General features: G+C 36.8%; 2 protein-coding genes across 4 annotated transcripts in view; both read right to left on the reverse strand.

The window, feature by feature from the left end:
- The window catches only part of LOC144658899 (olfactomedin-like protein 2B), a 127,932-nt gene extending 116,339 nt beyond the window's left edge, over positions 1–11,593 (reverse strand). The window contains exons 1-7 of one of the 3 annotated variants that reach the window (XM_078519401.1): positions 11,278–11,584; positions 11,137–11,201; positions 10,752–10,877; positions 10,322–10,394; positions 9,878–10,142; positions 8,737–8,984; positions 7,463–8,472 (exon numbers count right to left, since the gene is read on the reverse strand). In XM_078519401.1, coding sequence (XP_078375527.1) covers positions 8,219–8,472; positions 8,737–8,984; positions 9,878–10,142; positions 10,322–10,394; positions 10,752–10,877; positions 11,137–11,175 — 1,005 coding nt within the window. In that variant the 5' untranslated portion in view covers positions 11,176–11,201; positions 11,278–11,584 and the 3' untranslated portion in view covers positions 7,463–8,218. Of the gene's footprint in view, positions 1–7,462; positions 8,473–8,736; positions 8,985–9,877; positions 10,143–10,321; positions 10,395–10,751; positions 10,878–11,136; positions 11,202–11,277 lie in introns of those variants that run through there. The other 2 variants (XM_078519400.1, XM_078519402.1) reach the window with 2 other exon arrangements.
- Positions 1–15,123, reverse strand: part of LOC144658898 (olfactomedin-like protein 2B) — a 31,866-nt gene that overhangs the window by 13,339 nt on the left and 3,404 nt on the right. The gene's annotated exons all lie outside the window — the stretch shown is intronic.

The following is a 15,123-nucleotide window of genomic DNA, read 5'->3' on the forward strand; positions in this document are numbered from 1 at the left end:
GCAAAAAAGGTTATTTAGCTTATAAATTCACTGCGTTCAGGGCTCATCCTTGCTCTAAACAGTGCTTTTTCTTTCATGGTCCAGAGTTTGTGATTTCTTAGTGGGAGTGAGAAATATCTCTGATCTACGCGAGTACGACACGCGAGTCTAGTTCATCTCGTGCGCGAAACGCGAGTCAAAATGGCTGGGAAACGAACGTCTGGTATCACTTGCATGTCAGTTTGGCGGGAAAATGTTTGTCACCTTAGTTGCACTAAAAGGGTTTCTTTTCATTTGTCCGCCAACAAAAACAAACCAAACAGGTGATTTGTTTAGCAGTGCTAAACCTACTCAGATGGTTTAGCACTGCTGTGTGGCACTTTAATTTAATGAATAAACAACATTGCAAAATGATCATAAACTTGTTAAGCATTCCATATGGCGGTAGACCAATCAGATGGCTATTCAGATAGAGCTCGAGACTGGTAATCACTGATTTCGCTTTGGTTCGCATAGCCTTTTATTTAATTACTTCAGGCTTAAATCACAAAGAAGTATTTTTCTCTAGTGATGTGGAGAGGAACAACAAAAACTCATCAAAACAAATCACCTTATATATTGTGGGTTAATCATTGCTGTGCTAATTGTGGGCACTTTAAAGCTGATTTCCAGTCCGTACTGCGCAGACTCGGGGTTTGTTTTCGTTTTTGTTTTGAATTCGTTGAAACGTTACACTTCGTTGACAGCATACATGAAGTTTTTTAGTCCGCCATTACAGTTCGCATCGTTCAAGAATTTCCGATGAGCTGAAACGTCGGTTTGAAATAGCGTCAAGGTTCTTCTACTTGTTATTATTTGTTCTGCAAGGATATCTGGCGTTAATAATGAAGAAACAGGTAAGTTTGTCGCGTAATTTTTAGTTTTGCTTTGTTTGTGAGGCTCACATAAACATTGCAGCCGAGATTGCGCAGTACGGACTGTAATTCATCTTTAAATGAACAAACAAATATTGTGAATTGAAAGTAAACTGCTTAAGAAGGTGGAAGGCAAACCGACAATGGCTATTTAGATAGAGTAGTTGAGAAACTGAACTCGAGGCTTTCGAGAACAACTACTCCAGCTTCAACAAGTGGCAGTATTGAGAATAAGCACAAGAATTGTTCGCTTTGTGTTTCAACAATCCATCTCACACGGAATAAATTTGTCAAAAGACTGAGATTGCATTTCACTGATGGTTCTAAAGAAAAATCAATCAATGTTGGCAAAAGAATTTCACGTCAGCTGTCAAGATTGCCAATAGCAAAAGCAAATAGCAATCAAGCTAAAATCAGAATTTAATTTACCCAGCTTTCGAAGACATTAAGCAATATTAAAAATTAATACGAAGCTTGACACATTAACTTGACATTCATTATTCATTCATCATTCATTATGACCCCTCATAATTCATAATTCGACATTTATTTGTCCATCAGAAAAAATTTCTAGCTTCGAAAACACTTGAAAACACATCATCATCATTATTATTATCTTTATAAGCTCGAAACATATAATGAAAATACAAAAAAGTAGATAAATATACCGAAATAAAATTATACAATATATTTATGTATCTTAAGATTTGATTTTGGAGATAGGCTTTAGCCTTACCGTGTCTATTTGTAAAAGGAGTTGACAACAAATAAAGGATCGCATAGTCATTTATAACTGAATCAACTTAAAAGTGCGTTGGATAGAGCGGTTTTCACTTGAGTGTCGAAAGTAATTTGCGTTTGCTTTGGTTTTGCGTTCACTACGCGTAGTGATTGGTTTAAAAATTTCTCGCCACTTTCTCGGCCAATCAGGAGTAAAACCAAAACCAATTGTGACTCGCTCGCGCACGTTTTCCCGCGCTTCGTGCCAACTAAATGTAATTGCTTCGAGTTTTGATTGGCTGACTGGATTGTCTGTGTCCTTTGTGATTGGCTAGAGTAATTACTTTGGTTTTGGTTTTACGACACTCAATTGAAAACTGCTCTAAAAGGTGACTATAACGAGTATTGGTCCGACAGAGCCTCACGAACAGAACAAATGACTTTATTAATCGTCACCGGACTTAATCACTGATGTGCTAATTCAGTTGACACTTAAAAATCGTGAACAAACCAAAACCACTCTTGCTAATTTCCACATTTTCCGGAATCGCTTTAATTGTTTATGTAGATTTTAAATACAAGAAAACTATTACAAGCTGTCGACTGTATGCGTTAAAGAATGTCAGAAATTATTTTATTATATATTAAGGAGGCTCGATGTAGTTTTTTTAGCCGAAGGGTGGTTGTTTTGAAAATTAAAATTATCTAGGAAGCCAATGTTCGATTTTTGCCAAAATACACCATAATGATCAAAATATGACCAAATTTTAATTTTGTACTTGTCACTTGGTCACAAAGGTTACCATAGCAACCATTGACGTTTTCTTTTGTTCTCAAACAAGCTTGGTTTTCTCGAAATCTAGACTAACACTTGGTATTCATTTTTTGATATGTTCAAGTACAGTAGATTTACTACCTGTGCTCAAAATTTTAGGAAAATCTGTAAGAGCGTTTTAGAGTAAATCAAGAATGAAGTTTTTGGTATTTTCTTATAATTTCTTACAATCGGCAGTCGATATATTTTAACAAATTAAAGCAAAAAGTCTTTCGCTTTTAGTTAATGGTCTTTGATGGTGTAAGTATTTATATTTCAGTGAGAGAAACTGTGCTCAAATAATACGAAACAATTTTAAGGCGCCTATTTTATATTAAAACGGTGTTTTTCTGAAAATTTCATTCTTGATTTACTTGAAAACGCTCTTACAGATTTTTCTAAAATTTCGTCAACAGTTAGTCAATCTACTAAACTTTAACATATCAAAAAATAAACACCAAGTGTCAGTCTAGATTTCGAGAAAATGAAGCTTGTTTGAGAACAAAAGAAAACGTCAATCGTTGCTATGGTAACCGTTGTGACTAAGTGACGGGTAAAAAATTAAAATTTGATCACATTTGATCATTATGGTGTATTTTGGCAAAAATCGAACATTGGCTTCCTAGGTAATTTTAATTTTCAAAACAACCACCCTTAGTCTAAAAAAAATACATCGAGCCTCCTTAAGAAATTTAAGTATTTCGGTGGCTGCAAACAATTTTGAAAGTGAGTATGCCGTAATTCAGCACTTGGGTAACATTCATTGTTTTCGAGTTTCCTCGTTGGTATCAAACTATAGACAGTCTCACTTCAGAAGGTTATTTTTGTACCTGAAAACTTTGGATGATCTTTCCCTCTAGCAATACTGTGTACGTTTACAACGTTTATGCACTATTTCACTATTTCATTCCGACTTTTAACTTTCGCGCGGTACCGAGACAAAATTATTCAATAATCGTACCGCACACTGACATTTGTCAATGTGGCTGTCTCTCTGCCACTGTGAAGTTCAATTTTTGTTATACTGTAATGCTATTTCTGCGAGGTATTGTTTCATCATTTTTTTATCTTCAGATTTACGCCAGTTTCTTGTATTACCGTAATGATTCGATTTAGCGCCCGGAGCGCTTATTTACTTTTGGCACCTCGAGGGAGGGCGATTATTCGAGACAGGGCGCTTATTTAATTTTTTGAGAAACAACCAAATGTATCTAACAATAACAAAAACTGTAACAGTTAGAAATTGTTAAAAGTTCAGTTACTTTTAAACTAATTGTTCATTTTATATTAGCAGTAAATATATATACATGAACTGTACGGTGAACGGTCAGGAGTTTATCTAGTTGACGTCAATGACTTCAGTAGGGGCAGTTATCCACAATAGGGGCAGTTATTAGAAGAGGGGTCCTTATAAGAATGGGGGCACTAATTAGAATGGGGGCGCTCATTGGAATAGGGGCGCTTATTTACAAAAACACATTGAAGGGGGGGGGGGGCTCGTATCTGCGAGAACAGAGAAAGTTAAATTTGAGTTTAAGGCTGAGTAAATCTTGAATCCTATTTTTAACAAACACATGCTTCAGGTGATGCTTGCTGCTTCTCCAAAACTACACAACTTAGCAGTCCCACGAATTGCGCAAAAAGGGCCTAGACAAATCGAACTGCAAGAATTCTCAGAGATCTGCTAAACATTATTTGCAAGACCTGGCCAAACGGACACGCAAGTAATCGCAAGCAGTCACAAGTTGAATTTGCGTACAGACTTGCTTTGGGTGGCCAAACAGGCTCGCAAGTTGACCGGCAAATGCACGAAGTTTTCATATAAAAAACATTTTAAGGCTAACGCGCGCGCTGTGTACATCAGGTCAATTTTTGCCAGAATACACCATAATGAACAAATATGACCAAAGTTTAATTTTTACTGGTCGCTAATTCACCTGGTCACTTACTCTCTCACTTTTGATGAACAATAGGTTCATGTTAAACAGGAATCTAAAAGCAAGTTATAAATGTAAAGCCTGCTCATTGCTTTGTTGTTTTGTAGAAGATGCGTTTAAAGAAAGTAGGTTAATAAGTTTATAATTTGTGGTTCTATTAGACTTCTGGTTCAGTATTGCAAATGATGAGTCTATTTAAAATCTGCATCCGGGTCTTACTTTAAGTGATTAAAATGAGTGACTCAGGATTTGTTCTGTTTATCACAGCCATTTTACTCTCTAAAACCTATCAATCAATCAATGTTTATTTGCCCCATTCGATAGTGTAAATTATCTGATATTCACTGCATCTTATTTGTCTGGCCACGTGATTCAGTTAAGTAACTAAGTACTATGCAAAATAACACTTTTATTATCATATACCGTAGAATTCCGGTTATAAGCCCTGGGCTTATTCAACTTCGTAAGGGGTTTTGGGTGGGCTTATAAGCGGAGGGGCTTATATCCGGGAGGGCTTATATGCGGAATGAAAAAAACGTTTCAAAACGAGCCACGGGAGTGTTGATGACAATACGTTTTTAAGTTAAAACACATAATAAAGCAACATCTAGCCCTATTCAGTACTGTCATCTGGTAGAGGGGGGATTATATCCGGGGGGGGCTTATAACCGGGGGGGCTTATAAGAGGGGGGGGGGCTTATAACCGGAATTCTACGGTACCCGAATAGGGGTTTTAGTAGTAATTTACAAATAATAACGACTTATGACTATCCAAATGACAAATGACTTTCTGTGGCTATCAAGATAAAGAACTAAGACTTAGTTTTAAGCGAGTGATGCTAACAGGGGATCACTAAGGTTTTTGTTACGGCTGTCTCTAGTTGTCTTTATAAAAGTGTGAATTGTAAATGTAGCTGCCTGAAAAACCACGAAGGAAGACTTGTTTTACTTCTGTGAGCTGTCTTACCTTTAAACAACAATATTAGTGTTAACGTTGGTACAGTTTAAACTGCTGTTAGTGCTGAATGCTAAAATAAAATGTCATAAACTATGTTTTGGCTATTTTTTGGATGGTAAGTAGGGAACACAGGGAAAATTTAGGCCCTATTTACAAGGAAAAAGAATGATTCTAGCATAGGATAATCCAAGCGCTAGGATCATACACTTTGACTTGGGCAAACAAGCCCTTTCACCAGCAAAAGCTAGTGAATCACATATACCCAATTTGCTAGTAAAAAAATGAAAGATATTTTGACCATTACCTTTTTTGAAATATATAGATATATTCGTACATTTATTTGCGAACAATTTACATGCTGCCACTTTTTTCCACTCTTAACACACTTTTTTAAATTTGTTGTTAGTCCCGCCATCAAATTACACCTTAGATTACACTTATTTTTTGGATGAGAGCATTTTTGACAAGAAGTAAGGGTTTAGGCTGAAAATTGGCCAAAACTCTGAGAACATGCTGTGAACATACCCAGGCTGAGATTCACTTAAGGTAATTCCATTGAAATAGAACTGCCCATAGATTTTCAATCAAACTTTGCCCGTTGAATGATAACCTTAAGGGATCTTAAAGGGTCGCTGTTTTCGTTTAGGTGCATGAACAGCTTATATATACCACATAATTATATAAATTTATCAGCTTCCAGAAACTTCATATTTAAACCGTTCAGTTTACGCTTCGTGAGAGCAAAAAAGCAGAGAGAAAAGGAAGTGTAAGGGGAGGGAAAGGAGAGGGGAGTGTAAATATTATTTATAAGGCTAAAACATTATAAAAATTAAAGAGAAACCAAACGTTTTCGACTTGTTGCTGTCCTGATGATGACAACAAGTCGAAAACGTTTGGTTTCTTTTTAAATTTTTTAGCCTTGTAAATAATACTTTTACAACAATAAATGTAACGCATCAATTTCATGGAACAATTTATGTATGTTTCATGATAAATGTACGCACTTCTAATCCACATTAATTAAATATGTTCCTAGTACGCAGTGTTCTCGAGGCCATAATTATCTTTTTACGAGTAGTATCAAAAGAGTATTTTGTACGAGTATTTTTCTGCCATAGTAATTGATTGCATTTATTTTATAGAAAGTATTTGAACGCTGCACTCAAACTAAGCAAAGCAAATGATGGGTCCCCGCACTCGTTTACTAGAAAACGACGATTTCTCTCTCGCGCGAGCCAAGCCGCTTAGGAAACCCCTGTAGAAAAAAACGGTCTTTTTGTTTATGTGGGCGCTAATTACGCTTCAAATTCTGCACAGTAAGGATGCGCAATGCAATACTAAGGAATCACCTTAAAACTCCGCGTTGGGTACTGGCCTTTTTATAGTTCGGTGGACTGGAGTGGCGGGGGGAGAGGGGGTGGACCAGGCAAAATCCAGTCCCCGAGAACTGATTGAACTCTTGTGACCATAGTTGCTAAGCAATATGACTTATCTTGTTTCATGCTGGCGTGACAATTTACCGAGTACTCGTCAGTGCTCATTCGATTTTTGATTGAATAAAAGACCCTCCCACGGGTTTTTCACCTTTAGATAATAGCCATGTAGCGAAAAATTACCGATGCTGCGAAAGAGATCAAGAGCACCTCAAAATTAGTAAAATGGCCAAGTTCGTGAGTCGAATCATGTCAAATCGCAAAGTTATAGCGAAAACTGATGTTGCACAAAGTCAGAAAATTTTAAAAGCCCATTTCCCCCCTTCCCTGTAAAATTTCCCCACTTTTTAGAACCATATTTTCCTTTTTTTTTATTTCAAGATATGAATCTTTTCAGTTGTTTCGATAGATTTTCCCTTCTTTGGTCGATATATAAAATTGCAAAACGAAAACCGTGGAAGGGTCTGGCAAATTCTTCGAATGCTATAACGAAGATGGCCAAAAGCATGCTCCTAAGACTGTAGCGTACAATTTGTCTAAAAATTTTGTGTTGCCGATGATGTCACAAAGTCCAAAATATCCGTTAACTTTGATTTCAAGATTTTTCTACAATTTCATTAGAAAATCCCCTCGAATATGAAAGTTTTTATTCTTCCTTAACGCGCTCATTCTTATTCATTGCACAAGTAAAGTTAAGATCCTCGCGATTCATTTTCACATTTTATTTCAGCAATCAGCACTAACAGCAGTTCAAACAGTACCAACACTTTGATATTTTGATCCAAAGTTAGGTCAGCTCACAGAAGTAAGACGAGTCCTCCTTTGTGATTTTAAGCAGCTTCTTTTACAATTCCCACTCTTCCAGGCAATCCGCCGAGACAATCAAAACAACGATCTTGGTGCAAATCTGATAAAATCACGGCTTGCAAATATGTCTAAGTCCAACTGAGTCCAAGTTCTTTATCACTAATTAAGCTGAAAGTTAAGTCTTATTTCGATATTTCCTCTTCTGGACAGCCACGGGATTCCGTTTTTGTTCTGCTTGTCACAGTTAATAGTCACTTGGCTATCCAAATAAAGAACTAGGCCTTAGATTCAGCGAGTAATTTTAACAGACAAAGATCTTGGACCTAGTTAGACTTAAACATATTTGCATATGATTTTAACATATTTGCACAAAGGTCTCTGTTTTGACTGTCTCGGTTTGTCAGGAAATGTCTGAATTGTAAATATAGCTGCTAAAAAACACAAAGCAAGACTAGTCTTACTTCTGTGAGCTGGCCTAACTTTGAATCGAAACGTCGAAGACTGAATCCGGAAGTCTGAAAACTAAGCGCATCTTCTACAAAACAGCGAAGCAATCAGCAAGTTTAGCATTCATCACTTGCTTTTTAAAGCACGCGATGAAAGTTAAACTTGCTGATTGCTTAAAAGATCTTAAAAGATCCATGTCTTACAAGAATCTAATGTTCCTCAAAAGTGAGGGAGTAAGTGACTTGACGCTTGTTGTCCCAAGCGTACAGGACTCTTTCTCTGGGGTTGTAGTCCACCATGTAGGTGCCACCATACTGGTTTGTGAACTGTATGTTGGGGTTCCACTGTTTTCCTGTCTTGGTGTCGTAAGCAAAGTTGATGGTGGTGGACCTGCTGCTGTAGTGGTCGATACAGTAGATCACTCCACAGGCCACAAAAGCATTTCCCATGGAGGTCATTTGTTCTGTGCAATATGGCAACAAAGAAACAAGTTCTTAGCCTGAGAGATATATAACTTGTAAATATTGGTACTCAGTTAATACAAATGTATTAGCATGTCTTTTGACTGATAACAAAGAAAGGTCAAAATACTTATCTCAGTCACCAAGTCTAATTTTGCAGTTTGGAGATGGCTTCATTTTCTTTCTCATTTGCGACTTAAATTAATTATAAACACTCGTAACTGATAAGCAAATTCTTTTTCCCGTAAGTAACACTGTGTGCTCACCTGTACTCAAGCTCCAAGTGTGGGTATATCTGTTTTGGGTAACATCAATTTTGTATGCGTACAGTCGCTTGCTGTTCCCCGTACTACCGAACAATGCCCACAATCCCTGCTCGTCAACTGCCAGGTCCATTCCACTGTAACCACCCCACTGGTAGTAGTTCTTCCTTGGTGAATAAGTACTCACGCTTATTTGAGCCTCGACGCGCTCTGTTTGCAGATTGTACTTGACGATGTAGTATGTATTGGCTCTGTTACGACAAGACAAAATTTCTTTAGGCCTTATTTTATTTAATTATTTTTAACTTGGAAGGCTGATTTAACACTGGAACTTTTGTTAGTTCTGTTTACTCAAAATGAACAAGGTGTTGCCAAAACACCGTGCTATTTGCATCATTATGAAAAACCTCTAGAAAATGGGCTTAACAAGAAAAAGGGGCTCGTTGTAGATGAGACACCGAAGTTTATGTGATCATCATCGAGAAGAATACCAGTGTTTTTTTATAATGCTGGTAAAACGTCCTTGAGACACTTTAAAGTATTTATTGGCTGTATTGGCTCTGTCTGTAGCGGTTCACATTTATATTAAAACTGAATCAAAATCAGGAAGTGCTGCAAACAGCTCCAGGGCCGTAACCAGCAAGAGGCAAGACGAGGCACACTGGAGGCACTTGCCTCGCCTTAATTTTAACCCAAAATTAAAAACAAAATATATTTTGTTGGGAAAAAAAACACCAGTTGAACAAGATGGACTTTTTTTTTCCAGAAATATACCTTATGAAAAATGTTTAAGAAAGAGTTTCAAAGCTTCTAGCTCTCCAAATTTTCTGAAGAGCATGTCTCCAGAACCTCCAAGCAAGATCTTGCCTCGTCTATGGCAAAAGTCTGGATACGGCCCTGAGCATTTTTCATTTCAAAAACGCTTTGTGAAAGTAATTTTGGCAAAGTAAGCGTCTCATTCGAAAAAAGGCATTTCCTTTCATCATCTTTTCTTTTCTAATTTTCCGCGTATATTTTTGAAAAGTCACTCAAATTGCACTAAAAACAGCTCAGTTGCTGAAATGTCTTTATCTTTGAATCTACATTGAAAGAAATAATTTAGAAAATTCAGTGAATTAATAAGTAAACGAGTGAAATGTCATACCTGTTGAAGTAAAGGTATGGTCCATACACCACTGCTCCAGTTCCATCCCAATAGTAAGGCAGTTTGTACGTCTTATGAACCACGTTTGCTTTTAACTTGTCCATGTTTTCATACTCATAAACCACGTATTGGTTGTAATAGTCCATAACGAAGATGGTCTCAGTACCCATGATTCCTAGTGGGTCTTTCATCCAGGCTCCGTAACTGTAATATCGAGCGTTGTGAGTGACAGGTTTACCAACAGACTTGATATTAGTACAGCGATCTGCAAGAAAACGACAGAAAACAAAAGGCGTTATTTTATGGACTAAACGTACCTTTTTATTTGATGCCCACATTATCCAAATGAAGTACGACGAAAATATCATTTTTACATCAGATACTCATAGCACGATCAGAGCTGTACGATTTTAGCGAGTGATATGGAATGGGCTATCAACAAACCTCTCTCGAGAATATAAACACTCTCCTTTGCTTTGTCCAAGTCGTGCTGTTCATCAATAATCATCTTAAGCAGCTAAAAATGAAAATAACAAGAATAGGACATGAAGTGCTAGCATATTTAGTCATATCTGAATAGTTACTGAACAAGACTGCCTGCATTCAATCTGCGTGGACTTAGCGCGTTTAAGAGAGAATGCAAAACACGTTTTAATCTACTAACTGTAGAAAAAAATGGTAGCTTCTTACACTTTTTCAGTCTTTTAATAAAGGCTGACATTAAACCATTAAACCAATTGAAGGCTGAATAGGCTTTTCTTTTACTCAAACATTTGTTGTAATTATGAAATGGGAGAGGATGTCATTTTTGGTATATTTTAATTGTAAGTGGTTTGCTAAATCTACCCCCGGTAAAAAATAACGCAACACTTACATGCTTCTTTGCCAACTCGAGAGCAAGATCTTTTATTGATAGCTTCGACGAGTGATGCCGATTCCGGTATGACGACAAGCCTCGCTTGGTCCGAACATTGGCCGAGGAATTGCCGAGCACATCTCCCTGGAAAGATAATGTATATGAACAAATATATAAGTGTCCATAAAGCTCAAGATTTTTTCATTTTCCTGCTAGTGAAAAAACATCCATTTTCTCCATACAATATATTAATACTTTGCCAGACAAACAAGTGTTAAGAATAAAGAAAATCATTAACAGTATTTTTTTTTTGATGCATCGCCAAATTCAAAAAACTAACATTAAGGAAAATGTGCAGTGAACAATTATGAGATTTTACATTTTGAACGAACTGCAAACTCACCAAAAGTAGAACAAGGAGGCAAAAGAGATATCGAAACATCTTGTAGGCGAAATGACTCTTGTAATCTGCAAAAAGAAAATGTTCAGTTATATTCCTTCCCTGCCTTTAGATAATCAGATGACATTTCACTAACTCGCTTACCCGAAGACTTCAAAATGTTCTCTCTTCAGCAATGAAGGTTGGGTTGTTCTTCTCTCGAAAGACTCCGATGAGAAATGACCTCCGCTCCAAGCAAGCCCTCTTTTATTGAGTCCTGCCATCACGTGCACGTTGATTAAATTAAGGAGACGAAAATTTTCTTGTTCTTAGAGCTGTTGCGTCAGCACTTTGTACATATGACGCACTTGTATTGTATCGCTATACAATACCAACAAAAATACATGAAAACAAACTGGAAACAAGGTATTTGTTGTTTGTAGTAAATAATATACTCGGTCAAGGCGACTTCTTTTGTACGCTGATGAAAAAAATGCAGTTTTAATTGTTGAATAAAGTAGAAAAAAGTTAAAAGCCGGCTTTGTTTTATTCCTTTCCTATAATTATATTGAAAAAGTCATTTTTAACATCGCATTCAATCTTATAGTAGTAAGGCAAATTAAAAGTCTTAAAAGTCGAGTGTCAAGTACTGTCTGCATGTGATAGCTTTCCCTTAGTATGCGGCGTTGCCACATGATCATAAGCAAAAAAATCCGCAGCTTACTTGAACCAAATTTTAAATACGTATTGTATAAGGCCATGTATCATTGTAACCTTTTCAAGAGAAACGAAAATAAAAATCTTTGAAAAATACAGACCTTATATGTGGCACGACCAAGAGGACTAAGTGATTCTATAAGAGTCAGAGAAAAAAATTCTTAACACTTTTGGTTTTCCTTGTTTGCTTAATTGACAAGGGAATCGAGCCTGACTTTTTAGGAATCGCAAAAACCGAGAGCTGCAGCTTTGCACCAAAAACTGTTGTTCTGCCTTTAACGATCATAATTTTAAATCATAATAATCGCGAAATTGCATATTACTTAAGTAATTCACTGATTTGAGCCTGGCTTTATTGTATTCTTCAATACGCTATGAACCACATGACGGGTGATCTTTTGCCAATCACTTTTCAATCAAGTCTTGCCTTTTTGTTCGTATTTGCTTCGGCCGTTACGTTCAAAACAGTGTAAAACACGATTAAATCCTACAGAGGATTCTCACTAAACTAACGTTTTTCAAAGCCAAAGTACAAAAGTCATCAATGCTTTTTGAAAAAAAAAAACTGGGGAATAACATTTCCAAAAAAAGCTATATTTTGAGAGGATGTCACATCAGCGCTGGCTGGTTTTCATGTATGTCCTCTTTCCAAGACGAATTGGAATTTGGAAATGTTGGTTTTTCAAGAAGGAGGAAAACCGGAGAACCCGGAGATAAACCCTCAGAGCAAGGACAAGAACCAACAACAAATTCAACCCACATATCTAACGGACCGGAATCAAAACCGGGTCACATTGATGGGAGATGAGCGCTCTCACCACTGCGCCATCCCTGCTCCCCAGGAAAAGAAAGATTTTTCCCTTGAATATTTTCAGTACACTTGCCTCTGCCGCTTCAGTGTTAAGCCAAAACTTCCAGTGGTCTTAAATCATGTTGCCAATTCACTGAAAAATCTTTATACTGGCTTCGAGAAAGCAACACGAAAAACAGAAGTGAAAACAACAACTTAAAGACTCAGTATCCTATCTGTTGGATTTATATCGCATGTTTACCAGCCTGAATAGTCGGTATAGAATTTGGGTTTGCATTGTTCAGAGTCTGGTTCCAATGTTCTCTACCGAGATCAGTTTAATTTCAACGATGTCTTTTCTTATCTTGTACTTCGAGAAGAATTCCTATAATTAATTATCACAGCGTGGTACACAGGTATAGGTTTAGTTTGACACTGAAAATCTTTGAGCGGTATATTGCGGTTCAGGAGTGGAAATTTTAGTGATTCATCGGCAGATACATGACTTGTATAATATTGTAACTGGTCTGTGGAAAAATGTTCGCGATATTTTTTCCCCCTTTTGAACTGGCCTATGGACAGATGGAAACAATTTCAAGAACTATAGGGACCCCCTATACGATATTATGTTCAATATAAATTCCAGAACAAGAAACTTTCTTGCAAACGTGAACTGAATCGTGAAACACGAACTGAAAAAAATGTTTCGTCAGCGTTTTAACGTTACCTAAAAACGTGTGAAGATAACGATTTCAGTCAAGCTGAATTTCCGAATTTTAGCCAGTTTGTTGCTTTACAGGAACATCCGCTAAACTCACTCGTACACGAGTACTTTTTTCAGGGCTCTTGAGCAAAAAAAATTAACACGCATGTTTTAACACATATTATAGCTGGAGGCCAAGTCAGTAAAAAGTATAAAAAGTATAATCCAACTGATAGCCTCAAATAGATTTGGCTGCAATAGGGCCGCTTTAACAAATAGAAGAACCTTCAAAAACAAGAACCTTAAAAATTCTGCTTTCCCTTTCGCCGATTTTTTGCTTTTTTGTTGAAATTGTTATGAATTCTACAGACTCTTTCTCTAATGATTCCCGAAATGACAAAAATCGAATTCAGGTTGTTTGTAAAACTAACTAAACAAAAAAAAAAACACATTTTACAACAAAACGCGCAGGCCTTTGAAAACGCTTTTATATTTTACATTTTAACCAACATTTTCGAGGAACATATAGTCTTAGACTGGATGAAATGGGGAAATTGGCGACAATCAAGTTTCGGAAAATATCACGCGCTCTGTGTAGCTAGTTTTTTTGTGATTAAAAGAAAAAGTGGACCAGAATTGAAAACCAGGGAGACAACTGTTGAGTCCAAGCCAAATGTAACGATGAGTTTCAAATGAGCGGATCTCACAAAAAATGGTTCGTTTTACAAAACGTGGCTTGTACTGTTGCAGTTTTATACCAACGTATTTGCGTGCCTTGAACTCACTCGGAGTAGTTTGGCTTGATCGCGCAACACAGAAGGACATGCGGCTATGATGCTATTCCACTTTTAATGCCACAAAGGTGATGCTAGATCAAATCAGAATTATACCGGATTATCACATTTTCGACATTTGCTTGCATGAAACTCTATCGCCTTATTCCTGTCCATAAGAGAAAATTTTGAAACTCCTTCGTCAGAACAGTCAACATATAATAGTTATATATGACTCAATCGAAAACACTTTGAACGGGTTTATTAAAGACCTGTAACCTCGAGAAAAGTGCAATCATAATTTTCGGGATCAGAAATTGATTTTTCAGTCTGTACTTTACCCCATGCACGGCCAGGAATTTGCTATAGCTAGCGAATGTTTCACTAAGGAAACATCAGAATACTTTTCAAAGTTGTTGATTTTGATTTCCTACGTGGTTATTAATAAACGCTGTTAAAATAATTTCACTTTGTCTGTTACTCTGATGAAGGTGGACAGAGGCCACCGAAAATTTAGTGTTTTACAACTTAGATCCGATAAATCATTCTAGTAAAAAAAAGTTGTTAATATAATTAACTTGTACCGCTTTCCGCCTCAAATTGATCAAAAAGGTTGAAAATCAACGCTGACAACAGGTCACTAAACTTCGATTGAAAGCTTCTCGCTCAGTTTTAGTTCACTTAATGCGGTAACTGGAGGGTGGGAATTTTTGTGATTCATCAGCTGATACAAAATTGTAACAGGTTCGTACTCAAATGTTCGAGATATTTTTTTTTCTTTGAACTGGAAAACGTGTTTAAGAACTTTATAGGATTTTATGTCCATGATGAATTCTGAAACGGGAGAAATCACCTTCAAGACGCGAACTGCATAAACTCTCTGTGTAGCAGACAAAAATGTTTCAAATTCAGTGTTTTAACGTTTCCTATATAAGAGATAATAACGATTTCAATCAAGTCTAATTTCCACGGAATTTCAGCCAGTTTGTTAGCACGTGAAAATATTCCCTTTTCCGCAGTATAGGAAA

This window comes from Oculina patagonica, chromosome 6 (genome assembly GCF_052425735.1).
Source record: "Oculina patagonica isolate OP01 chromosome 6, crgOcupat, whole genome shotgun sequence".
Classification (NCBI taxonomy): Eukaryota; Metazoa; Cnidaria; class Anthozoa; order Scleractinia; family Oculinidae; genus Oculina; species Oculina patagonica.